Source organism: Heterocephalus glaber, unplaced genomic scaffold (assembly GCF_053883595.1).
Source record: "Heterocephalus glaber isolate CG9 unplaced genomic scaffold, H.glaber_assembly_v1.0 deba00001688, whole genome shotgun sequence".
NCBI lineage: Eukaryota > Metazoa > Chordata > Mammalia > Rodentia > Bathyergidae > Heterocephalus > Heterocephalus glaber.
Window position 1 is genome coordinate 8,237,776 of NW_028258413.1, and position 26,712 is coordinate 8,264,487.

Below are 26,712 nucleotides of genomic sequence, written 5' to 3' on the forward strand. Positions count from 1 at the left end.
CACTTTGCTTCACTCCAGGAATATTTCCTTGGGAACTCATCCTTCATTTCCCAGCATCAGGCTCCCAGCACTGGTAGTGGCATGAAGCTGTGGGCAGGTGCGGCTGATGATGGGTGGAATTAAATCTGGACCCTCTGTGATACTTGGGCCCTTGATGTTGGCACACCAGCCATCCAGTGGGCTGAGTCATGCGTCTGGCCCTGTCATCCAGGCTCTCCGAGTGACTGATGGGCCTGCTGCACTGAGTTTTATAAAAGTCAAGTAAAACAAAAACAAAACAGCTGTGCCATTCCTGGTCTCCCAGCAAAAGCTCAAACTGGGTGAAAGTATTTGAATAAGCTGTTTATGCTCTAAGATTCAGTCCTTAAAGGACAGGATGCCTATTGCCAAAACCAAGTCTTTCAGTTACTGTCAGGCTTACAAAATAATCTCAACTTGCCACTTCATATAGTGATTTCATATGCATTTTTCTTTCCCTTGCACAACAGCCATGTAGAGCAAGAAGGACAGTATTACCCTCACTCTGTAGATAAATGCTCTAATATCCTGACACTCAGAAACTATTTTAAAGTCATGTTCAGTTCTTGTATTCTACGAGCAGCTTGCTATATGTCTGGATACTGCATGTTCCTCTGTGTCACTCTTCCGCCCAGTGTGCACTTCTGAAATGTATGTTTGTACTTCACAAGTCTGTCTGCCGGGACACAGGGACCTCTCAGGAGAAGCTGCAAGCTTTTGGGAGCTTGTGCCTGCTGGTCACCTACCGGCACAGCCCACAGTCCAAACTGCAGGGCTGGATGGAAAGCAATAGCTCAGCCCCAGACAGAGTCAGTGAGAAATGCAAGAGCTCCTCCCCCTTGTTTACACAAATGGCTCCTTTCAAAGGCAAGGTGCTCATGTCTCCAACACAATGTGGCTCTTGGATGCCACCTCAGCGGCAAACTGGAAACTCGTACTTGGCAAGGAGGACAGCCCTGGTTTCCTGATGTGCTGAATCAATAGGAAAGGACTTTAGGAAAATGGCAAGAGCAGCATTAAATGGCTTGGAACTTTTCCCATCCAACGCTATGTACAGGCTTCCGAGTGACAGCACATGACCGGGAACATTTGTGCTTTATAGATGCCCTTCATTCTTCAGAGGTGAACAAGCCAAAACCCACTGAGAGCTGAAGCGTCTCCCTGTGAGTGCTTTAATTTTCTGAATTTTTGTGCAACTGGGTCCCTTACTGGGGTGGCAGTGTCGGCGTCTTGGCTCCTGTCTGTCATGATGTCTTCTCAAGTCTCTGTTGCTTTTCTTCTTTCTGTTTTGAATCTCAAGATAAGTCTCACACATTATGACCGTGTCCTTGATCACACATTGGGGCAGCCAGCCCATGGCAAGGAAGCGCCTGGGGATGACAGGAAGTTAAAGGGCTGAACGGATCCAGGGTGCCAGGATTTAGGGGCTGTGGTGTGGGAGTGGGGAGCAGTGGGAGGATTGCGGGCCCTGGAGCTGTGTTCTGGGAACTAACGGAAGGAGGGGGAAGGGGCCAATGACAATTGTTGTTGCTTTCCTTTCCCACCTGTTTTGCCATTTCTTTTTTTCCCTGTTACTTTTATTTATTAATTTTTTATTAGCACATGTTTGCAGTACACAATGATTGCATTTATCACTGGGCATTGTACCTGTGCATAACACACCTTCATTCTTTATTTCTCCCTTTCTGCTTTCATCCCTCTTTGCTCCCTCCACCTCTGGTTCCCCCTTCCCATTTGCAAAAGATCTCCCCCTTTCCTATTATTCATCTTTTATTTTGCTCATTTTTATATTTTGGGTTTCTCACAGAAGAGAAACCATGTGCATTCATTTTTGAGAAGGTAATAGTTTGATTCTGTGATTACATTGTAATTGGGAAAAACATTTTTTTCCCATTAAATTTATTGGTACATTTTGGTTATAAAATACAGTTACATTCGTCATTGGGATTTTGTACCTTTACATGACATATCTTGGCTCTTATTTTTTTCCCCCTCCCCCTGCCCTCCCTTCATCCCCTCCACTCTTCCCTATTTGCAAAGGCTTTGTTTCCATGTTTTTCCTTTTCTAATATTTTTTCTTTTCCCTTCTTTCCTTTCCCCTACCCCTCCCACTTCCCCTACTCCTTTATACCTTTTCTTCCTATTACACAATATCAATTATACATTTTTAAAATTAAAATATCAAGATTTAGAAGACATTACCACAGATTTTACAGAATTTAAAAGGATACAGAAAGTATATTACAAAAATCATTTTTGAAAGAAAATTGGACAACTTCTAAGAATTACCTTGGAAGAAATATTAATGAAACTGACTCTGGAGGAAATATAAAATTTGAATAGCACCTATTAAGGAAAGTATATTCCTAGCTTCGAAACCTATGTATATGACAACAACATGCTCATATACATTTTAACTGATAAATTATATCAAACATTTCAAGCAGAAAAAAGAAGGAAGACTTCTCCCCTCATTTTAGGAACTCAACATTGTGCTAATCCTAAAACTGGATAAAGATAATAGAAGGAAAAAGTATGAACATAGACAGAAATTTGTTTAACAAAACAAACTATTAGAAGTCAGATAGGCAGTATGTATTATAGGGATGGCAGTGTTGGTTCAGCATTGTAAGATCTACCCCCAAAAGTCATAATTTTAACAGAGGAAAGGAAAAAGCCATATGATCCTGTCAGTAGTTGAAGAAAAAGTATTGGACTAAATTTTACAGCTGTTTATGGTAAAAGCTATCAGGAGACTAAAAGTAGAACAGAACCTTCTTAACAGATAAGCCATGTACTTCATACTTCCAGAAAAAATGCTTATATGAATGGAGAAGATACGATGCTTTCTCCCTAAGGTGAGGAACAAGGCCAGATATGCTTACTCATCATCTGTCTATTAAACTTTGAATCATAGGCTGAAACCAAAATAGTCTGGCAATAAAATGACACAATTAGGATAGGATTGGCAAGGTAGAAGTAAAATCTTTATATGTAGATGAAATGATCATCTACAGAGAAAATACTAAGAAATCTCGAGGAGCCCCTAGAACTTGTATTTGAATTTAGCAGGATTAGAAAACACAAGGTATATATAAAAATTCAGGTCTACGTATACTTGCTATAAATAAAGAATTGGATATTGAAATTTAAAAGTCATGTAGGAGTACAAAGGAACTAGAAAAGTAAAAGGAAAAAAACAGTGTTGGAAGATATTTATTACTTAATTTTAAGACTTCTTCTAAAGCTACAGTAATCAAGGCAGTGTTGGTGTAAGGAAAGACATATAGATCATTGGACTAAAACAGAGAATCTAGAAATAGAACCACACATATATGATCCACTGAGTTTTGAGATTATTTAACATTAACATTTTATAGAACATAAACTCAATTCAAGAGCAGAGGAAAATGTAGTGTTTTCAACAAATGGCACTAGAACACACCTGGTATCCGTATGTACAAAATTAACCTCAACTCTTTATTTCCATACATAAAAATAACTTGAAAGGATCTATGAACCTAAATATGAAAGACTAAAACTATAACACTGTAAGAAGAAATTATAAGGGAAAATATTTATGAATTTAGGGTAGGCAAGAATTTCCTAGGATTTAAAAAATAAGATGTATAAAAGAAAAAAATTGATAAATGAGAGTCCATCAAAATTTGGAACTTTAAATGACATCATTAAGAAAATGAAAAGTAGTCCTTAAACAGACCGTATTTATAATGCATATAACCATGACCAGAATATATAAAGAATTTATAGCTAATTAGTGGACCACCCAATTAAAAAGTAGACACAAGAAGATGATAAATAGCCAGTACAGCACAAGGAAAGGTGTGCAACACTAGAATCAGAAAAATACTAATCAGTACAATAACAAGATTGAATTATACATTCATTAGGGAGATGAGGTTAAAAGTTTTAAAAGAACAAATGTCAGCTTAGGTGTGAACTAGTTAGAACTTTCTAATACTGCTAATGTGAATGTAAAATGATAAAACCATTTTGGAAAACAATATAGAAATTTTTTGTATTACTGTTAAGGACCCATAGTCCTATACTTAAGTGTTTACTTAAGAGAAATGAAAACACATGTTCACAATATACATACAAGTTGAGTATCCCTTATCTGAAATTCTTGGGACCAGAGTGTTTCAGATTTTCATTTGAAATCCACTTGATCTGCAAAGAGGATAGCTACTCCTGCTTTTTTTTTTTTTTTTTTTCGGGCTCTTGTCACATGGAGTATTGTTTTCCACCCTTTGACTTTCAGTCTATGAGTTTCTTTTTGAATTAAATGTGTTTCTTGTAGGCAGCATATTGTTGGATCTTGCTTCTTGACCCATTCTGCCAGTCTATTTCTTTTGACTGGTGAATTGAGACAATTAACATTGATGGTTATAACTTATACCTATTGACTTATCATTGTCATGAGTTTTTCTGTTTGTTGGATTCTCCCCCTTTGGGTTTAATTTCTTGTCTTGCCAACAGATTCATTCTCCTGGGCTTCTTGGGGTTGTGATCCTCTTTGTCTTTTCCTAGGATACTGTCTAAAATTTTTTGCAGTCCTGGTTTAGTATTCATGAAGTTCCTAAGGTGTTCTTTGTCATGAAAGTATATTGTTTCTCCATCAATTTTGAAAGATAATTTTGCAGGGTACATCAATCTGGGTTGGAGGCTGTTTTCCTTTAGGGCTTGAAACACATCACTCCAAGCTCTTCTTGCATGGAGGGTTTGCATTGAGAAGTCTGCTGTGATTCTGATGGGCTTTCCTTTGTATGTGATTTGTTTCTTTTCTCTAACTGCTTGTAGAACTTTGTTCTTCTCTTGGGTTTCTGGAATCTTAACAATTATATGCCTATGTGTAGATCTTTTTTTGATCAAGGCTAGTTGGAATCCTATATGCCTCACTTATCTGTATGTCAAGTTCTTTCCCCCTGCTTGGGAAGTTTTCTGCCATCACTTCTGAGAACAGTTTTTTATGTCATCTGAACTCTCTCCTGTTTCTTCATTGACTCTATTCAGTCTTATGTTATTCTTCTTTGCATCATCTAGCAGCTGCTGGATTGATTTCTCATGTTCCCTTATAATTTTGAAGCAATTTTTCTTTTCCTACTCACTAATAGCAATCTTATCTTCTATATCTGAAATTCTGTCCTCACATTGGCTCATTCTGCTGCATAGACTTTCAATGGAGCTTTTCATCTCCTTGAAATCTGTTTTTTATCTGTTTTATGGATTCCATTTGTTTCCTATGTTGGGAATCCATCCTGTTCCTCAGCTCCTCTCTAGATTTATTAATCATGTCTTGCACTAGGAGCACAATTTCTCCTGTTATCTGAGAAATTATTTCTGATTTCATTTTTTCCAGATCCTCTTTTATTGCCAGTTCAGGAAGTCCAGGTTGTTGAGTATCATAGTGTTCCATCTTGTTTCTCCTTGATGTTGTTTTAGGTGATCTGGAAGTCTGGTTTTGAAACTTGTTTACATGTCCTCTCATTTCAATGGGGGTTGTGGGGCTGGGGGTGGGGTGGTTGCTGCTGGTGCCCACATGGCTCAACTCCTCTGTGCTGGTGGGGGAGGTACGGCAGCTCAGAAGCCTCCTTTTGTGTCCTGGGAGTGGCTTACCTCCTCTCTGATGGTGGGGGTGGTCAGAAAAACAATTTGAGAAAGAAAAGATAGCTCCTATCAATGTGTTGGGACTGACTCTTACATACATGCAATATGTTGTGTCTACATCAATGCTTTCTTCTTGTTTCATGTTGCTTGGACACTTCCAGGGAATAATTTTAAAGGTGAGCAGGAAGACTTCTGATGCAGTCCACTCTATCTTCGGATTGTAAAGATTGTACGGTCAAGCACATTAAGTAGAATGAATGAAGATCTAAAGCCTCTCACTTTCTCTCCTCTTTTCTCCTGTTTTTACCAGCTAAATGAATGAGTCTTTTAAACTCTATCTTTTCTAAAGTAAAGATGAGTGACATGAGAGCACCCCACTGACCAAGATTGACTGCCATTTCTTGGTGTCAGTAATGAAGATTGGGAGTGTTTATTGAGTGTTATCCTGGAAGGCACAAGGGCAGATTGAGTACATCCATGTGTTAAATACATTCCTTCATTTACTACTTTCAGTAAACTGGAGGATAAGGATTATAGTCAATTTAAAGGTGAAAACCTGAGATTTAGGAAGACCAGCCTGCCTACTGGTACCCAGCAATTTATTCTATTTTATTTTATTTTTTAGTTCTTTTATTGGTACATTTTATGTATACAATTAGTTTACATTTATCATTGGGTGTTTGTACCTGCATATGATATATCTTGGTTCTTATTTTTTTCCCCATTACCTGTGCACCCTTCACCCCCTCTGCCCTTCCCTATTTACATAGATTTCGTTTCCATATTTTTTCTATTCTCATAGTTTTTCCTTTCCCTCTTTGTCTTTCCCCTTCCCCTCCCTTCACTCCTTCGTCTTTGGACCTTTTTTCCTATTTCAAATGATCAATTATTCATTTTAATCATTTTAACCCTTATTTACACTATCAGTTTCTCACACTAGAGAAACTATTCAGTATTTACACATGTGTGTCCTGTTTATTTCACTTAAGAGTATGGCTTCGATATGCATGCATTTAGCTATAAATAACTGTAGATTTTCATTCTTTATGGCTAAGTAGTACTCCATTTTATAACAAAACCACATTTTCTTTATCCAGTTTCCAGTCGATGGGCACTTGGGCTGCTTCCAAGCTTTAGCTATTACAAACTGTGCCGCTATGAACATGGGTGCACATATATCACTGTGGTATGATTCTTTTAATGCTTTTGGGAAGATACCCAGCAGGGGAATAGCTGGGTCAAATGGGCCCTCTAGTCCTACTCCTTTGAGGTATCTCCATACTGACTTCCACAGTGGTTGCACCATTCTGCACTCCCACCAACAATGGAGAAGGGTTCCTTTCTCCCCACACCCCCACCAGCATTTGTTACTTGTTGATTTCTTGATAGCAGCCATTCTTTGTGGGGTGAGGTGGAATCTCAGTGTTGTTTTCATCTGCATTTCTTGAATGACAAGTGATGTTGAACATTTTTTCATATATTTGTTTGCTGCTTTTACTTCTTTGTCTGAGAAATGTCTGTTCATTTCAGATGCCCATTTTTGAATTGGGTCTTTGAATTTGGGGGTCTGATTTTTTTCTATTCTTTATATATTCTAGATAGTAGTCCTTTGTCTGAGGTACTGCTGCTAAAATTTTCTTCCTGTATTGTAGGTTGTCCCCTAGCTCTGTTGGTGGTTTCTTTTGCAATGCAGAAGCTTTTTAATAAGATGAGATCCTAGTTGTTGATTCTTTCTGCTAGTTCCCGTGCTGCTGAGGTTTTGTTCATGAAGTCTTTTCCTATGCCGATGTCTTCAAGAGTTCTACCTAACTTATCTTCCAACAAGTTTAGTGTTTCTGTCTTAATATTTATATCTTTAATCCACTTTGATCTTAGTTTATTGCATGGTGATAGGTATGGGTCTAGTTTTAATCTTTGGCAGGTTCAGATTCAGTTTGTCCAACACCATTTATTAAATAGGCGATCTTTCCTCCAATGATGGTGGTTGGCTCTTTTGTCAAAGATGAGGTGGCTGAGCATGTCTGGAGTTGTTTCTGCATCTTCTAATCTATTCCACTGATCCCCAGGTCTGTTCCTTTGCCAGGACCATGCTGATTTTATCACAGTAGCTTTGTAGTATAGTTTCAAGTTGGGGATTGTGATACCCCCAGCCATGTCTCTGTTGCTTAGAATTGCTTTAGCTATTCTAGGTCTCTTCTGGTTCCAAATGAATTTTTGGATTGTTTTCTCTAATTCTGTGAAGTATATTGTTGGAATTTTAATTGGCATTGCATTGAATCTATATAGTAGTTTTGGAAGTATGGCCATTTTCACTATATTGGTTCTTCCTACCCAGGAGCAAGGGATTTCTTTCCATTTTCTTGTAACCTCTTTGATGTCTTTTTTCAGAGTGCTGTAGTTTTCACTGTAGAGGTCTTTTGCTTCGTTAGGTTGATTCCTAGATATTTCATTTTTTTAGATGCTATTGTAAAAGGAATTGTTTCCCTAATTTTTCTCTCAGTGAGTCTGTTATTTGTGTACAAGAAGGCTATTGTTTTTTGAGTGTTGACCTTGTATCCAGTTACTCTACTGAATCTGTCAATTAAGTCTAGAAGTCTTTCGGCAGAGTTTTTTGAGTCTTCTATGTAAAGTATCATATCGTCAGCAAATAATGACAGTTTAACTTCTTCTTTTCCTATCTTTATTCCTTTTATTTGTTTCTCTTTTCTAATTGCTGTGGCTAATGTTTCCAGAACTATACTGAACAGGAGTGGTGATAGTGGACATCCTTGTCTTGTTCCTGATTTTAGCATGAAAATTTTCAGTTTTTGACCATTTAGTATGATGTTGGCTGTTGGTTTTTCATAGATAGCCTTAATCAGGTTGAGATAAAGACCTTCTATTCCAAATTTCTGTAGCATTTTTATCATGAATGGGTGCTGGATTTTGTCGAATGCTTTTTCTGCATCTATTGAGATGATCCTATGGTTTTTGTCCTTGACTCTGTTAATATGGTGGATTACATTTATGGATTTATGAATGTTGAACCATACTTGCATCCCTGGGATAAATCCGACTTGGTCAGGGTGTATGAACTTCTTGATAACCCTCTGTATTCTGTTTGCCAATATATTGTTGAGGATTTTTGGATTTATGTGCATTAGGAAGATTGGCCTGTAGTTCTCCTTTTGGATTGGGTATTTCCTTGGTTTTGGAATCAAAGTAACACTTGCTTCCAGGAATGAATTTGGAAGTATTGCTTCCCTTTCAATTGCCTTAATGAGTTTAAAGAGTAATGGCATTAGTTCTTTTTTAAATGTCTTGTAAAATTCAGCAGTGAAGCCATCAGGACCTGGGCTCTTCTTTGTTGGTAAGTATTTTATTACATTTTCAATTTCTCTCATTGTAATTGGGGTGTTTAGAATTTCTATATCTTCTTCATTTAAGTTGGGCAATTTGTCTGTATCTAGGAATCTGTTCATTTCTTCTGCATTTTCCATTTTATTGGAGTAGAGGTTCTTGAAGTAGGTATTGATGATCCTCTGGATTTCTGTTGGATCTCTTGTGACTTCACCTTTTTCATTCTTAATTTCATGTATTTATGCCCTTTTTTCCCTTTCTTTGATAAGGATGGCTAAAGGTTTGTCAATTTTATTTATTCTTTCAAAAAACCAACTATTTGATTCATTGATTTTTTTGTATTGTTCTCTTAGTCTCCATTGCATTGATTTCTGCCCTAATCTTTATAATTTCCACTCTTGTATGAACTTTGGATTTGTTATGCTCTTCTTTTTCTGGGAGCTTGAGGTTCTGCATTAGGTTATTTATCTGAGTTTTCTCTGTTTTCCTAACATGGGCATTCACTGCTTTGAATTTCCAGCGTAGAACTGCTTTCATTGTGTCCCATAGGTTCCTGTACATTGTACTGGCATTTTCATTTACTTGTAGAAACTGTTCAATTTCTTCTTTAATTACTTCTGTGACCCATTGGTTGTTCAAGAGGGCGTTATTCAGTTTCCATGTGTTTGTTGGGGTTTTGTGGTTTCTTATGTTATTGATTTCCAATTTTATTGCACTATGGTCTGATAATATACAGGGGGTAATTTCAATTCTTTTACATTTACTTAGATATGTCTTATGAGTTAGCATGTGGTCTATTCTGGGGAATGACCTGTGTGTAGCCAAAAAGAATGTGTATTACAATTTTGTGGGGTGGAACAGTCTGTAAACATCTATTAAGTGCATTTGTTCAATAGCTTGGTTCAGTTCTTGAATTTCCTTGTTAACTTTCTGTCTAGATGATCTGTCTATTTGTGATAGTGGGGCATTGAGGTCTCCCACTACAATTGTGTTAGTGTTTATTTGGTTTTTCATGTCTATTAATATTTGTTTTGTATAGTTGGGGGCATTTGTATTTGTTGCATATATATTTAGGATTGTCATCTCTTCCTCTTGGATTGTTCCCTTCACAAGGATGTAGTGACCTTCTTTGTCTCTCTTAATTAGTTTTGATTTGAAATCCACTTTGACTGCAAATAAGATTGCTACCCCTGCTTTCTTCTGGGTTCCTGTGGTGTGGAGAACTGTTTTCGATCCTTTTACTTTCAGTCTATGAGTTTCTTTTTGAGTTAGGTGTGTTTCTTGTATACATCATATTGTTGCATTTTCCTTTTTAGTCCATTCTGTCAGTGTATTTCTTTTGATTGGTGAATTGAGGCCATTAACATTGAGGGTTATAATTGATAGATATTGATTTATCTTTGTCATGATGTTTTAGTTTTGTTGGCTCTTTTATTTCTTATTTTTTCCCCCTTTCCCTTTAGTGTCTTACCTTGTGTGGAGGCTTCCCTCTGTTGGGCCTCATGGAGTTGTGACCTTCATTGCTTTTTTCTAGGATATTGTTCAGAATTGCTTGTAGTGCTGGTTTGGTGTTCATGAAATTTCTCAGGTGTTCTTTGTCGTGGAAGTATCTAATATCCCCATCGAGTTTGAAAGATAATTTTGCAGGATACAACAGTCTAGGTTGAAAGTTATTTACTTTTAGGGCTTGAAATACTTCACTCCAGGCTCTCCTTCCTTGATTTGAGGATTTGTGTTGAGAAGTCTGCTGTGATTCTGATGGGCTTTCCTTTGTAGGTGATTTGTTTCTTTTCTCTAACCGCTTGTAGGATTTTGTTTTTCTGTTAGGTTTCTGGGATCATGACTATTATATGTCTAGATGTAGTTTTTTTTGATCATGGCTAGTTGGAGTTCTATATGCCTCACTTATCTGTATGTGCAATTCTCTACCTCTGTCTGGGAAGTTTTCTACTATTACTTCTATGAACAGTTTTTTTTTATGTCAGTTGTGCTTTCTCCGGTTTTTACATGGACTTCTATCAGTCTTATATTATTCTTCTTTGCATCGTCTAGCAGTTGTTGGATTGATTTCTTGTGGTCCCTTACTATTTTTAAGAAATCTCTATTTTCATGATCTCTAACCATGATCCTGGCTTCTGTATGTAATATTCTATCTTTAGATTCCCTTAATCTGCTGTGGATACTTTCAGTGGAGTTTTTGATCTCCTGAATATCTGTTTGAATCTGTTTCATGGATACCACTGCTTTCTTATGTTGGGGGATTATGGTTTCCATTTCTTTCTTATGCTGGGTATTCATGGCTTCCAGCATGTTTCTGAGCTCATCTATTTTTTTTTTTATCTGTTTCTGTTCTAGATCTTCTAATCATGTCTTTCACTCTGCTCACCATCTCTGTAGATATCTGGGAGATTATTTCTGCTTTGAATTTTTCTAGAGCATCATTCATCTGTTTTGTTACTTCCTGTGCTATCAGTTCAGGGTATCCAGGTGGTTGGTTATGGGACTTTTCCATCTCATTTCCCCCAGGATTTACCCTTGGTGGGGTGGAAGTCTGAGTTTGTGCCTTGCTTAAATGTCTTCTCATTTTTGTTTTTGGTACTGTCCTTGGTTTAACTCCTGGGTTGATAGTTTGAAATTGCTTATTGTAGGTATCTTTGTTGCTTGTAATTAGAACCCTTATGGAATGATTGCTTCTCAGAGGTGTCTTCCAGATATAGCTGGTCTTTAAGTTTTGAGTCTCTAATGACTCTAAGGCTATCTCATTTTCCTTATACTAGGAAGGGTCATTGACTAGATCAATAAAAACACCTTAGTCCAAGTGATACAATCAGCAACACCACTGCATCAAGTACATCTTTGAAAATGACATTTTGTGGTAGTCATTAATCTATCACCTTTAGCTGTGTGAATTAAATCAAGATTGAGGACCAACCCAACATATAGTGAATAAACTCTTCAAAATAACAACTTTACCCTTTGGGAAGGGGAGTCAGCAGGGGTTGGGGAGGGAGGGACAGATGGGAAGAAGGATAGGGGAAGGTTAGCAGTGTGGCTAGAGGGCACAGGTGAGAAGAAAAAAGAGAATAATAGGAAAATAAAGAAGAACTCTGAATGAGGACCAAAACAGGGACAAAAAGGGAAGATGAACCATGTGGGAGAGCAAGAGAGTGAGTGTAAGAGAGAAAGGAAAGAGAAAAGAAAGTAGGAAAGAAAAGAAAAAAGGAGAGAAAAACAAATATTTGCAAAGAGTAGGAAAAAAATTTAAAGATCAGATGAGCAAAAGAAATAAAAGAGAAAACAACCCAAACTAATAATACTAATTTTGGGAATAAAAAATAACAATGAAGATGAAGGGCCTCTTTCAGGGCATGTCTCTGCTGTCACAATAGACAACTTGGGTAGCAGTGTGCAGATATAAGTCAATGAGTCTCAGCAAGCTAGTCACAGACCGATGAGATTCAGGCAGATTTCTGGCTGCAAGACCCAAGTTGAGCTCCCTGTCCTCCTGAAGGGTTGAACTCTGCAGAGTTGTATTGCAGGTTCCAGCTGCCCTTCCCCTGAAGATAGTCCCAGTCCTGATGGGAGGTGAAGATGACTCCAACTTACCCAGTACAGTGGTCTGGTGGACTGGTGTCCTCTGCGTCTTCGTAGTGTGGAACCAGGTGGCTGTACAGAGAAGAGGCCAGAGGAGCCGGGGCGTGTGTGTGTGTGTGTGTGTGTGTGTGTGTGTGTGTGTGTGTGTGTGTCCAGTTTATTGCTGCTGGAGCACGGGCTGATTCAGAATGTTCTGCACGACTTGCGACCTTGGTATGGCATCCGCAGACCTGCCTGTCTGCAGCGGGCTCTACCCAGCAATTTAGTGGAGGAGTGAGGGTTTGGTCTGAACATTGGTCTGTCATTTCCAAGCCTGACTCATGATATATGTTGTGTTACCCCTCAAGGGCTTCTGCTATTGATGTTTTCCTTCTCCCTGGAGGTTGTTACAGTAAAACAATGTTGCACTGAAAGGCAAGCTGTAAAGAAGTGCATCGGGTGGCTTTATCCCCATCTAGAGGCTGGAGCTGGACGTGTGCAGAGTGGCCTTTGAGAGGAGGGGGACAGTGTCAGTTCCACAGAGAGTGCGGGCCAGCGTTCACACTTCTGATTTAATCATATCCTTGCCTGTCTCAGCTGATTGGGACTGTCACAATTGCATGTCTGAAACTGTTAGTGTTTCATGTCCTGTTCTGATGATTTGGAAACAAGGTCCTGAGGGTCCAGGATGAGTTCTTCACATCTGAAAGAATCAGAGAACAACAGTCCCTGTACAAAGCCCCTGTTTTACCAGATGCAGCACCTGCTGTGCCACATGCAGCTCATTTTAACCCTCATGGAGTGGCTGCACAGCACCTGCTGTTACCTCAGCTTTGTCTACAGAGAACTCACTTAGAGAAGTTGGGTAACTCAGACAGGCCTCTGAGCACGTCGAGGAGTTCAGGTGAGAACCAGCTTAGTCAGCATTGCGCCTTCCTGGTCAGTGTCCTGCAACTCCAGCACCAGCTGTCATGCACAGGGGGCTCCCTGGGTCAGCAGGCAAACGTGGCCTTGGGAATTTAACAAGCCAGGACAGTTCAAGTCCCTCAGGTACTGAACACTGCTAGCACTTCATGTGAGTCACAGACTTTATCAAAATGACATCCTCGAAAAGTTGCCGTCTCCCCCGGGCCGACCGGTCTCATGATCCGGCGGAGCCTCCCGGGGAGGCCGGGCCGCGGAGAGGGCGCGGGCGCTGGGACCGGGACCGGCGAGGGGACCCGGGCGGCAGCGACCGAAGCGGAGGGGGCGGCGGCTGCGCTCCGAGCCCGTCGCCCCCTGCCCTCCCCTCCGGCGGGGGGCGCCGCTGCATGGGGCCGGGGGGACAGCGGCGGCGGCCCCCCCAGGCGGGCTGGGGCTGAGCCCGGCCGGCGCGGGGGCGCGCGGGGACCATGCCCGGAGGCCGGCCGGCCGCAGCATGGCTCACGGGCCAGGCGCGCTGATGCTCAAGTGCGTGTTGGTGGGCGACGGGGCGGTGGGCAAGACGTGCCTGCTCATGAGCTACCCCAACGACGCCTTCCCCCAGGAGTACGTGCCCACCGTCTTCGACCACTACGCCGTCAGCGTCACTGTGGGGGGCAAGCAGTACCTCCTGGGACTCTGTGACACGGCGGGACAGGTGCAGGTGACTAGGTCTCCCCCTCGCAGCAGCCTGTGTCTGGTCCCTCATTGGAAGACTATGATCGTCTGAGGCCTTTATCCTATCCAATGACTGATGTCTTCCTCATATGCTTCTCCGTGGTCAATCCAGCCTCATTTCAAAATGTGAAAGAAGAGTGGGTACTGGAACTTAAGGAATATGCCCCAAATGTGCCCTTTTTATTAATAGGAACTCAGATTGATCTCCGGGATGACCCCAAAACTTTAGCGAGACTGAATGATATGAAAGAAAAACCTATATGTGTGGAACAAGGACAGAAACTAGCAAAAGAGATAGGAGCATGCTGCTATGTGGAATGTTCAGCTTTAACCCAGAAGGGATTGAAGACTGTTTTTGATGAGGCTATCATAGCCATTTTAACTCCAAAGAAACACACAGTTAAAAAAAGAATAGGATCAAGATGTATAAACTGTTGTTTGATTACGTGAAAAACTTCAGTGGCCAAGAAAACTGTCAGTTTCTCTCAGAAAGCATATGAAATGCTACAGCGATACCCAGACCTCTTGTAATGAAGCAGTTTCAAACTTGAAAGAAAACAAAAACCTGTCCTCAGAATTCTATAAATTTCATTAAGAATGTTCCTTAAAGGTCTAAGAAGCAGCAAACAGAATCTGAAGCCACAATCTATTATAAATACTTTATTTCAACTAGAAGGTACAATCTCTCAGGGTTTTCATAGTTCAAAAAGCTACAATCACATCATGTTGAAACTACATTAAAAAAAACAACAGTGCTGTAAATGGAACTGCTTGGCTTTGACCATATACATTTCTGCACAGCCCTTACGGAGTCTGCACAAAGAAATATCTTCTCCCTTTGCTCCAGTTAATTGTTCTTGTATGTAATTTGCTTTCTATTCCAGTATATCCGGAGTGGTGAAATAACAAGGCCAGCCACGTAGCCAAAGGTTGCTCCAAGTGTACAGGAGATGAACCATACCTGAAGAGAGAATGTATGAGATCAAAAGCAAAAAGATGTTTATTATATTAGCTGAGCACAAGTTAAATGTAAACTAAATATTTCTATATTAAAGCTTAATATGCTTTCTTAAAGAATGCCAAAAGTGTAATAAGGTCATAACTGCATTTATCATCAACACTAAAAATGTACACATTTTAGTTAATGTGCATTAAACTGTAACAAGGCTTCTGACAATTGTAGATTTAGTTTGGTGCTCCCCAAATTGCATGAGATACATGCTAAATTACAAATTAAAATTTTGGGTCAGACTTCGCCATAATCATGGACTCAGTTTAGCTCTCTGAATTACCTGGTAATTTTTAAAAAATTCCCACACTGGCTGTGCACATCAAATGATGAGAACTGTGTATGCTGACCAAAACACAAGAGAAGGTTGATTTCTGTTAAAGAGGCAAAACCTAGAATCTAAGCATGTTACATGGAATTTAAAACAGAGCAGCTGCTTCTGTAATAAAACTGTTGTCACCTTTCAGATACAGATATTGCAACTATAGCAGAAGTTATAGAACCACAGCTTATATACACTCTCAGAATGTAAGTTAAACAGAATACTGCTGGCTTCCAAATACCTATTCTCTCCAGTTGTATCACATTTCACAATATTCCATTAAGCCAGAAGTAGATAATGTTGATTTAATTAATCCCGGGGCAGTACGTATTTGTCCCAAGGTGAAAGGCTCTGCTTAAAAAAAAAAGGAAACATTTTTCATGTTCATCTGTAAAGCTTATGTGGTACTAGAGCCATTTTTTTTTCTTTTTTCTTTTTTTTTTGGTACCGGAGATTGAACTCGGGTCCTTGCGCTTAGGAGTCATTTCTCATCATCATCTGAGGGACAGGCCTTAGGACTGTGTTGCAGGTGAACGTTCTTAATAACTGGTCCTGTTACCTAATCTACCTTCTTTGTTTGGTCTGCTGTGGATCTGCCATGTTCCAGATGCCACACAACAGATAGTAGTGCTAGACAAAGTGTGAGCCACCTAATGCAGTTTAGATATGCATAATCTAATCCACAATTTCCCCTAGCCTTCCTTACATTTAACTTGCTGTTGCCTAAATTATGATTTGGTTTTGGTAGGCTTCTGTTAATTTTTATGATTTGTACTTACAGCTATGTGAATTGCACAGATTGGGTAATGGAACACCAAACATTTATACTTGAAAATGACAGCCTTAAATGCTTATATCAGTCACAAATCCAGGATGTACTGTCTTTGTATGTGAGCTTTGTAGAGATTTTTAAAAATACAAGCATCATCTTCCCCATTGAAGAGTGGAGAGTCTACTGGACAACTAGTCAGAAGCTTTCTCTCAGAACTGGACATTGGATATCTTCCTTCTCTCAAGAAATGGTGGTTCACATTATCATGGCCTTATGTATGGTAAAATGGAATCTTCTGTAACTTTCTCATTTAATTGTGGTCTATTTTTAGGTAGACTTGAAGGAATTGTATAAATCAGTTAACATATTATCTGAGTTGTCCAACACATGGTATAAGGGAATTAAGACAGTAAAGTATTATACATTTCCTAGTTGCCTTTGGGAATTTGATGGGGATTTTTTTTTTCAAATTTACATCTTTGAAACCCTGCACACTTGGTTTACTAGGCAATGAAAATTAAAATCTAGAATTTGTCCTGCCCTAAGAGATGGATTAGGAATCTGGAAACACAAACAGGTGTCACCTGCTTCTTGACTGGGCCTCAGTTTCCTCACCTTACAGTATGGAAGGTAGAAGAGACAATCTCCAGTGTCTCTCCCATCTATTAGTTCTTAGTGTCTTCTTTCCTGATCACAGTAATCATTGTTGGATACCATCTTCTCCAGATGGTAAAGATCATGTACACAGACTTTCAGAACTCTAAGCGAAGATGATTGTATCATCTGAACCTGAGGTGCCTTAGGTGCTCTACTGACCTTGATGGGGTTTGGAGTTTCTCATTGCTTATTCAGAGCTTTTTAATTGCTTTAGTTATTTAGTGTTTCTTTTTGTAATCCTTCCTGCTACTTAAACTAAAAACCAAAGATTTGTTTTCTATTCATAAGCAGATTGTAGAAAAATTGCCTTACTTTCAGAGACATGTTTTTTCATTAAAGGCTTAGGTTTTAATAGAAATTCAGATGAATCTCTGGAATGACTCTTTCAAACTAGTAAACTATTTGGGAAATAAAATACACTTCCAAAATACTTTATTGCCATGAATTTTGCTAGTAAATGCAAATATATTGCTTCTAATAAGGTCATGTATGAAAGAACTTAAAAGAGATTTGTAGTTAATCTGTTTTTGCATATAGTGAATTAGTTCTAAAGTTCTTAAAAATGATTTTAGGGACTCCTTAAAATCTTATTTAATACTTTGCTAATTTACACCCTTATTTTATCTCTATAGGTACATTTTAGGTTAGCCATGTTGAAAAATATTTCCAGTAAGTAAGCTTGAATTAATGGTATTTGTCATGAATTATCTTAGTTAGAGACACTTCTGTTTGATTTTTAATTATCTTAAATACCAAATTAAATACTGCTTTGTTGGTTGTTGCTTTTAAAGTGATTGTTACTTTTAACAGTGTCCCTTAACACAGGGGATTACAAATAAAATGATATGCATAGTTTACTAAAAAAAAAATGACATTCTCTCTGGCTGAAGTGAATTCATAGGATCTTAGTTTTTCTGTATTAACAAGTTGCCTGGTGACATTTTGGAGAGTTCAGCACAGGACTGGTAAGTTCTTATCCCACCCAACTTGCTCCAAGAAGGAAGGAGGAAGAGCTGCTCTCTCACAGCCAAGAGAGCATCTGATAGGATGCTAGTAACCCAAATTCCTTATGAATGCTGGTGAAGTCTCTAGATAAAATACTATGTAGACATATTCAAGTGTAAGAGAAAGAAAACCACTAACATTGAACTGGGTTTATCCCAAACCCCTCCACTGCCACCTACACATTAAATCATATTTGAATGTAATTAATGACAGAAAGTCTATCAGAAGAGTCAGTGCATCTTCAAAAGGAGAAAAACATTATTAACTGATCAGATGATTATGATTTCAGAAGAAAACTAGGAGAACTGGGTGTGTAGCTCAGTGGTAGAGCACTTGCCTAGCATGTGAAAGACCCTGGATTTGATCCCAGAGAGAGAGAGAGAGAGAGAGAGAGAGAGAGAGAGAGAGAGAGAGAGAGAGAGAGAAGAAAGAGAAAAAGAAAGAGAGGAAGGAAGAAGGAAGGAAGGAAGGAAGGCAGGAAGGCAAGCAAGCTTAATTAGTCCTTGAATCACATTCCCCCCAAAAATCACATAAACTAGCTCTTCAAGATTTTTTTTTTTAATTAGAAAACAAGCTGGGCATGGTGGCATACACCTGTAATTCCAGCCCTCCGGAGGCTAAGGCAGAAGGATTGCTAAGAGTTCAAGGCCAGCCTGAACTACACGGTCAGACCCTGTCTCAAAAAACAAAGAGGGGCCAGGGATTTAGCTCAGTGGTTCCTCCGCCTGCCTGGAAAGCTCAAGGTCCCGAGTTTGATCCCTGGTACCAAAAAAAAAGAAAAAATCAATCTCTCTGTACACCACCAATAACAAAGCAGGAAATAAAACACCTTTCAAATAGAACAATTATAAATTTACCAGGAAAAAATAAACACAGGTTTTGTGAAGAAAAATTAAATATTTGTATCAAGCCATATAAAAGATCATCTGATAAATGGAGAGCTATTCCCTGGGTCATAGACAAAACAATATAATATTTTAAGATGTCATGTTACCCAAAGTAATTTTTAAAGACACTGCATTGCAAAGCAAATTCCGGAAGGGTATTTTGAAAACTGATCATTGATTTTCAACTTTATTAGGAAGAAGAGAGGTCAATGAAGAGCTAAACAATTTTGAAAAGGAAAACCAAGGAAGAAAATTCATGGATTTAGGAGCCAAATCATAGATTTTGAGAGCTGGCTCAAATTCATTTGTTTGTTTTTTGTAATTTACAAAAGGAGTAAAGATTGGGGGATTTATTAAAGGTAAGAGAAGCGCAGTCAGAGACATGCTATTTTATCCATATAATATAATATAATTAAAATATAATATATAATAAAATACTATGGTCTCCAGCAAAAGATAAAAACCAAGAATGCAAATAGCAGGCTTTACTGAGATTGGGTCATATATGGCAGAAATATTGTGGCCCAAACTCTAAACTGCTCCCCTTGGAATTTGGTATCCTTATTTAAAAAGAGATGACCCAGTTGTGGGAAATTCAATAACCATGATGACAAGCTGAATATCTTAAGGCTGAATAACTCACTATAGTATTTATAACCAGTCATTTGCTTTCTTTCTTTTTCCTTATCTGTAAAATGAGAATAGCAGTTCTTACTTTCTTGCCACAACCCTTGAAAAGATTGATGAAGATATTGCTACATAAATGCTTATTTTAAAAACAAGACAAATGGGCAGAATCCCCAGTGCTCTGTGGAGATAAATGGATGCATATGCGAAAGTTGTCTTCTGTGGTGTAGAGAATGCCTCCACAGCAAGCAACACAGAAAAAAGCCTGTTTTTTCTCTTGCCATTGGTAAATGCAATGAGTTCTACCTATAGCCATGCACTGCTAAAGCTTTAAGTAATAACTTTTTTGTAGATTTTCCCAGAAGAAAGTATGTATGTCCTTTAAAACTATAAATTATATTGAAGCAAGTGGATCCCATCTGTTAAGTAAACATTGTGAAGAAAGCTCTTATTTGAATAACCACTAGGCATCATGGAAATTAAGCAATATAATGCAGCTTGATTTTGTTTAGTGATTTCCTTAACAGCCTGTATTTCCTGATGGCTCCTGGCATCAGGAGATTCTATAAAAATGAGATTAGAGAGCGGAAGTCTGGGCTAGAAGCAGGCCCTGGGACTTGTGGAGGGAGTGCTGGGGTCTCTCATCGCTGTGCCTGCTCTCGGTGACACTTGGGACCCAGAGCTGTTGGACAGTCGGGGGCTCGGGCCCAGTTTTTCTTTCTGTGCTCTTGAGTGAAGGTAGGGACCAGGAGAAGCACATGGCAGCTGGCAGGAGTCATCAATAAACACAAAAAGATTATTTATTTACTTTTGAATTCTTTTTGTTTCTTTTTCTTTGGCATAGCTGAGTCTGGCCAAAGGGAATTATGTCTTTGACGCCATAGAACTCACTGACTGATTACTACCAGACAACTGCTATAGTTGGATCAGATAGGAGACTGCTCTCGACCCCACTGTGTTACTGAATGTGTTCTTTCCCTGGTGTTACACTGTGCCTGTGATGATTAGCTCCCTGGACTCCAGCAGCTCAAAGGCTCATTTATAGCTGAAGTAAATAATTTCATTTGTAGTACCAGCAATGTTTGTCTACTGCTACACTAATATGGCAGTAACTTGCCATAGGAAGTGATTTACAGTAAAACTTAAATGAATTAGAAGTAAGTAAACTTAAATCTGAATTCTGTCATGGTAGCCCCATTGTATGTACTTTATAGCCACATGTGGCAAGGGGTTACTGTATTGGACAGTGTAGCCATCCCTGCAGATGTTTCTGTTGGGCACAAAGAAGACAGAAATAAATCATTTTTGAGAATGCTGATCGCACAAAGTGCTCTGGTCAGCACCACCTAGAGACAGAATAAGATGGCTCATGTGACATTGTAATTCCCTCTCTGTTTATCCATGTTTCTGGGTGTCTATTGGAGCAGGGAATTTTGTCCTTGTTTGGTAATAGTGTCACACAGCACAACGCCCGACTCTCAGAGGCTCAATAAGTATTTGTTTCATGTTGCATGAAAAAGAATCAAGAAAATAAGATGACTAGAAAAGAATTCTTGCAGGTGATACAATGGAGTGAATATTTGGGGAGTATAAATAAAATAGCCATTTTCTTATGAAACAGTTGGTCAAACAGTGTCCCAGTGTAGAAAAGTTGAGAGTTGTCCACACTCCAAGGCCTGAAGCCACCTGGCACCAGGAAAGGAAAAGAGCCAGAGCTTAATGGCTCTGTCAAGTTCAGTTGACTGCAATGTGGCAGGGCTGACTGCGGAGTCATGGGGAGGGACACTTCCCTTCTTACGCTTGAAGGAAACTTGGAGCAAGAATCTTTTTCAAAGCATTTAAATTTATTTCCTCTTCCAGAGCTAAGTCATGAATAAAATTAGAGAATGATTGGAAAGTGGTTTAAAGCAAGTTTCATCTTTGGGCTGTGAGAGAGACTGGAGAAGGAATCATTTATACCTATGAGCATAAAGCAGTACTCTAGGTTATAGCACAATAAGGTGCTGCTGTATCTTCCCTGTCTCCTACATTTAGAAAGGATCTTGTGCATAAATAGTGTGTGACAATAGTGCTTATGATAGCAAAGCAAGTGACCCCTTCCTCCCTCTCTCTCTCTTTCTTCCTTTGTTCTTTCCTCTTTCCAAGTGAAGTCTAGGGCATGGGACACAAGTTTCCTTGTTGGCACTGTTGAAGAGTTGAATGTAGAGTTTAGTTGACATTTCTCTTGCCTGTTTGACCACATATATCAAATATGTGGCAGGCACATGGTCACTCAGAGAGCAGACAACTAAGACCTTGAGGGGGGTAATTAATCACAGAATGGAAGTGACTTTTGTTGCTGTCCTTTGGGTGACAATCTAGCCGCTAAGTCATTGCTGCGCTGTCACACCCCACTGTGCTCTTGGCCCTTGGCTGTGTGTGCTGACCCTGGTCTGTGATCATGCCCCGGAGTTGCATGTCATGGAACCAGGACTTCTCTGCCTCAGCCATTAGGCTTCTCTGTGATGTGACTATTTCCTTGTGTTACTATCATGCCGTACCCAGGGATTCATCCATCACAAGATTCATACAGGGAGCAGATTATGGTGACATTCCAGGGACATGTCTGCCACCATTTAAATTCAAGTTTCTGTCCAAAAATATTTTCAGGATGAGTGTGTGTGTGTGTGTGTGTGAGTGTGTGAACTCAGGGTCTTGACACTGAGCTACAGCCCCAATCTTTTAAAGACATTTGTATTTTTATTAGTCCACATTTGCAGTACATAATGATTACATTCCTTGTGGGGCATTGGTACATGTATATTACACATCTTAGTTCTTTTTTATCCCCCCCCCCCCCATCTCTTGGTCCACTTGCCATTTGAAAAAGATTTATCTTCCTGTTTCCTAGTATCTATCTTTTACATTGTTCTTTAAATTATTTATACTTGGGTTTCTCCTAAAAAGAAACCATGCAATATTAAAGCCTGTGTGTCTGATTTATTTCATTCAATATTGTGATCTCAAGGTGCATCCATTTCTCTACAGATGACTCAAATTTATCTTTCTTTATGGCAGAGCAGTGCTCCATTGCATATAAATACCACATTTTCTTTATCCACTCATCTGTTTTTTTTTTTTTTGCTTAAATTCTTTTACTGGTACATTTTAGGTATACAATACATTTACATTTATCATTGGGTGCTTGTATTTTTACATGATGCATCTTGGTTCTTATTTTTTCCCCATTCCCTGCCCTCCCTTCAAACCCTTCACCCTTCCCTATTTACAAAGACTTTGTTTCCATTTTTTCCTTATCTCATCATTTTTCCTTTTCCACTCATCTTTTGAAGGATCTGTAGGCCACTTCCAAGATTTAGCTATTGGAGCTGTGCTGCTATAAACCCAGGCGTGCATATATCACTGAAATATGATGTGTTTACTCTTTCAGGAAGATATCTAGAAGGAGAATAGCTGGGTCAAATGGAATTTCTAGTTTTAGTTTTTTGAGGAATCCCCAGAATGATTTCCATAGTTGATGTACTCGTTTATATTCCTACTGACAAAGTAGAAGGGCTCCTTTCTCCCCACATTCTCAGCTTGGCAGGAGGGACATTTTCTCTGATATTTAGGATGGGAGCTCCTAGAGTGAGGTTCACAAATTGTGTGGTGTCCTGTGACTGAGTCTGGATGTCCCTGAAGTGTTGGACTCTCAGGTTGTCCACACTGGATGTCCAGGAGTTTGTCAACTCCAGATCAGGTTTTCCTACTCTTGCATTGGCCCATTGGGTCAGTTCTGGTGCCAAGGACTCCCTGTATTTGCCTGTTCATCTCTTGAGTCTCAGGAGCACTGGTTTTACCTGGACTCTACTCCTCTTTGGCTCCAAGAAGAGTCTGTTTTACTTTTTCCTTGCTAGCATGAGTGGCAGCCCCCAAGCCCCTCACATGTGGATGTGGAAACTGGAAGGTTCATCCTACCGTGTCCTCCAAATCCAGGTCCATGGAACAGTGCTTGATTCATGCTGTTGAATCTGTGTGGAACGCTATTTATCGGAGAACATTTCTGAAGTTTTTTCTGTGATGACATTTTCTATCATGAAGTGGCTGCTTGAATCATACCAATTTCTTTCAGAATAACTTAAATACAAATTAAATTTGGTCCCTGGATAGTTAACTGAATACATAAGGAAATAGTGAATTATCAGGCCACAGGAAGCATTCAAGGTGGCTCAGGAGGCACTTGGACTTTCATGGTGCTGTGGACCTGCCTCCCAACTCTCTTCAGGGCTCTCACAGATGCCAGTTGGCTTCCAATGAGCAACAATTCTCTCCTGGAGTGGGTAGTAACTTGGATAAGTGAGTCGTGACCAGGGATGGGGCAGGGTCAGGCAGCACACATGGGTGACTAAGTATCCATCGTGAGACTGCGGCATTCTCAGGAGAAGTGTGTGCAGGGTGAACTCCCTGCAGTAGGTAGGGAAGCTGGACATGGCTGCTTTGTAACTGGATCAAGGACCCTCCCTATCCGATGGTAACACTTCCTGATTTCCAGCGTCCACCATGAAGTCACTGCTTCCACTTGCTCTGCCTATCATTCCTGCACTAGGAACTTGGTTTAGGGAGATTATTGTGCAAAAGAAGCACATTAGTCCAGAGTCACGGGGAAGACGGCAAATCACCCCGCTGCAGACAGGCAGGTCTGCCCACGCCCTACTGAGGTCCTGAGTCCCGCAGAAGACACCAAATCACTCCGCTGCAGACAGGCAGCCACCCGGGTCCACACTACAAAGACGCAGAGGACACCAGACCACCAGACCAAGGTACTGAGTCCCGCTGCTCCGGGCCGAGAGGGAGGGGCTTCTGAGCCACTGTCCCACTGCTCCTGGTCCAGAGGAAGGGGCTTCCTGGTCACCATCCCACCCGCTGCTCCCGGCCCAGAGGTAGGGGCTTCTGAGCCATTGTCCCACTGCTCCTGGTCCAGAGGAAAGGGCTTCCCGGCCACCATCCCTCCCGCTGCTCCCAGCCCACAGGAAAGGGCTTTTGGGCCACCATCCCTACTGTTGCTCCTGGCCCCTGTCCCACCTCACCCAGCTCAGAGGAGATAATCCATTGCAGGCGCTAACAGCCTCCCACCCCAGTCAAAATGAGAAAACACATAAATAAGTCTCAAAACCAGACTTCCAGATCACCTACAGCAACCCCAAAGGGAAATGAGGTGGACCACTCTGATACACAAACACCTGGACCCTCTGAACTGGCAACAAAAGGGGGATCTGGAAAAAATGAAATCAGAAATAATTTCTCAGATAACAGGAGAAATTGTGCCCCTAGTGCAAGACATGATTAATAAATCTAGAGAGGAGCTGAGGAACATGATGGAATCCCAACATAGGAAACAAATGGAATCCATAAAACAGATGCAAACAGATTTCCAGGAGATAAAAAACTCCACTGAAAGTCTACACAGCAGAATGAGCCAATGTGAGGACAGAATTTCAGATATAGAAGATAAGATTGCAATTAGTGACCAGGAAAAGAAAAATTGCTTCAAAATTATAAGGGAACATGAGAAATCAATCCAACAGCTGCTAGATGATGCAAAGAAGAATAACATAAGACTGATTGGACTCAATGAAGAAAGAGGAGAGAGTGCGGATGACATAAAAAATCTCTTCACAGAAATAACGGCAGAAAACTTCCCAAGCAGGGGAAAAGAGCTTGACATACAGATAAGTGAGGCATATAGGACTCCAGCTAGCCTTGATAAAAAAAAAATCTACACATAGGCATATAATTGTTAAGATTCCAGAAACTCAATAGAAGAACAAAGTTCTACAAGCAGTTAGAGAAAAGAAACAAATCACATACAAAGGAAAGCCCATCAGAATCACAGCAGACTTCTCAACACAAACCATCAAGGCAAGAAGAGCTTGGGGTGAAATATTCCAAGCCCTAAAAGAAAACAGCCTCCAACCCAGATTGATGTACCCTGCAAAACTATCTTTCAAAATGGATGGAGAAATAAGATACTTTCATGAAAAAGAGCACCTTAGGAACTTCATGAATACCAAACCAGCACTCCAAAGAATTTTACACAACATCCTAGGAACAGACATTGAGGATCACAACCCCAGGAAGCAAAGCAGAATGAACCCATCTGGCATGACAAGAAATTAAATGTAAAGGGGGAGAACCCAACAAAAAGAAAAAGTCATGGCATTGACAAGTCAATATGTTTCAGTTATAACCATCAATGTTAATGGTCTCAATTCACCAATCAAAAGAAATAGACTGGCAGAATGGGTCAAGAAGCAAAATCCAACAATATGCTGCATATAAGAAACACACTTAATTCCGAAGGAAACTCATAGACTGAAAGTTAAAGGGTGGAAAACAATACTCCATGTGACAGGAACCCCCCAAAAAGCAGGAGTAGCTATCCTCTTTGCAGATCAAGTAGATTTCAAACCAACACTAATTAAGAGAGATGAAGAAGGACACTACATCCTTGTAAAGGGAAGAATCCAAGAGGAAGAGATGACAATCATAAATATCTATGCACCAAACACTAGTGTGCCCAACTATACAAAACAAATACTAATGGACATGAAAAATCATATATGCACTAATACAATTGTAGTGGGGGATCTCAACATCCCACTGTCACAAATAGATAGATCAACTAGACAAAAAATAAGTAATGAAATACTAGAACTCAATCAAACTCTTGAACAAATGAACTTAACAGATATTTACAGAGTCTTCCACCCCACAAAATCAGAATACACATTCTTCTCAGCTGCATATGGGTCATTCTCCAAAATAGACCACATACTCACACATAGAACATGTTTAAGTAAGTGCAAAGGAATTGAAGTTATCCCCTGTATATTATCAGACCATAGTGCAATAAAATTGGAGATCCATAGAAAAAGAAACTCAAAAAATTTCATAAACACATGGAAATTGAACAACACACTTCTGAATAACCAATGGGTCACAGAGGAAATTAAAGAAGAAATCAGACAGTTCCTTCAATTAAATGACAATGACAATGCAACATATCGGAATCTGTGGGACACAATGAAAGCAGTCTTACGAGGGAAATTCATAGCAGTGAATACTCATATTAGGAAAACAGAACAAGCCCAATTAAACAACCTGATGCTGAACCTCAAGCTTCTAGAAAAAGTAAAGCAGGACAACCCCAGAGCTCATACAAGGGAGGAAATTATAAAGGTCAGAGGAGAAATCAATG

General features: G+C 39.8%; 1 protein-coding gene across 1 annotated transcript; it reads left to right on the top strand.

Moving 5' to 3' along the window:
• The first annotated feature begins 13,969 nt into the window (after window positions 1-13,969).
• LOC106007850 (rho-related GTP-binding protein RhoQ-like) lies at window positions 13,970-16,613 on the top strand. Its single transcript, XM_087198743.1, has 2 exons — window positions 13,970-14,176; window positions 14,209-16,613. The coding sequence occupies exons 1-2, from the start codon at window positions 13,976-13,978 to the stop codon at window positions 14,644-14,646; spliced, it is 639 nt and encodes a 212-aa protein (XP_087054869.1). The 5' UTR covers window positions 13,970-13,975; the 3' UTR covers window positions 14,647-16,613.
• Window positions 16,614-26,712: the final 10,099 nt, after the last annotated feature.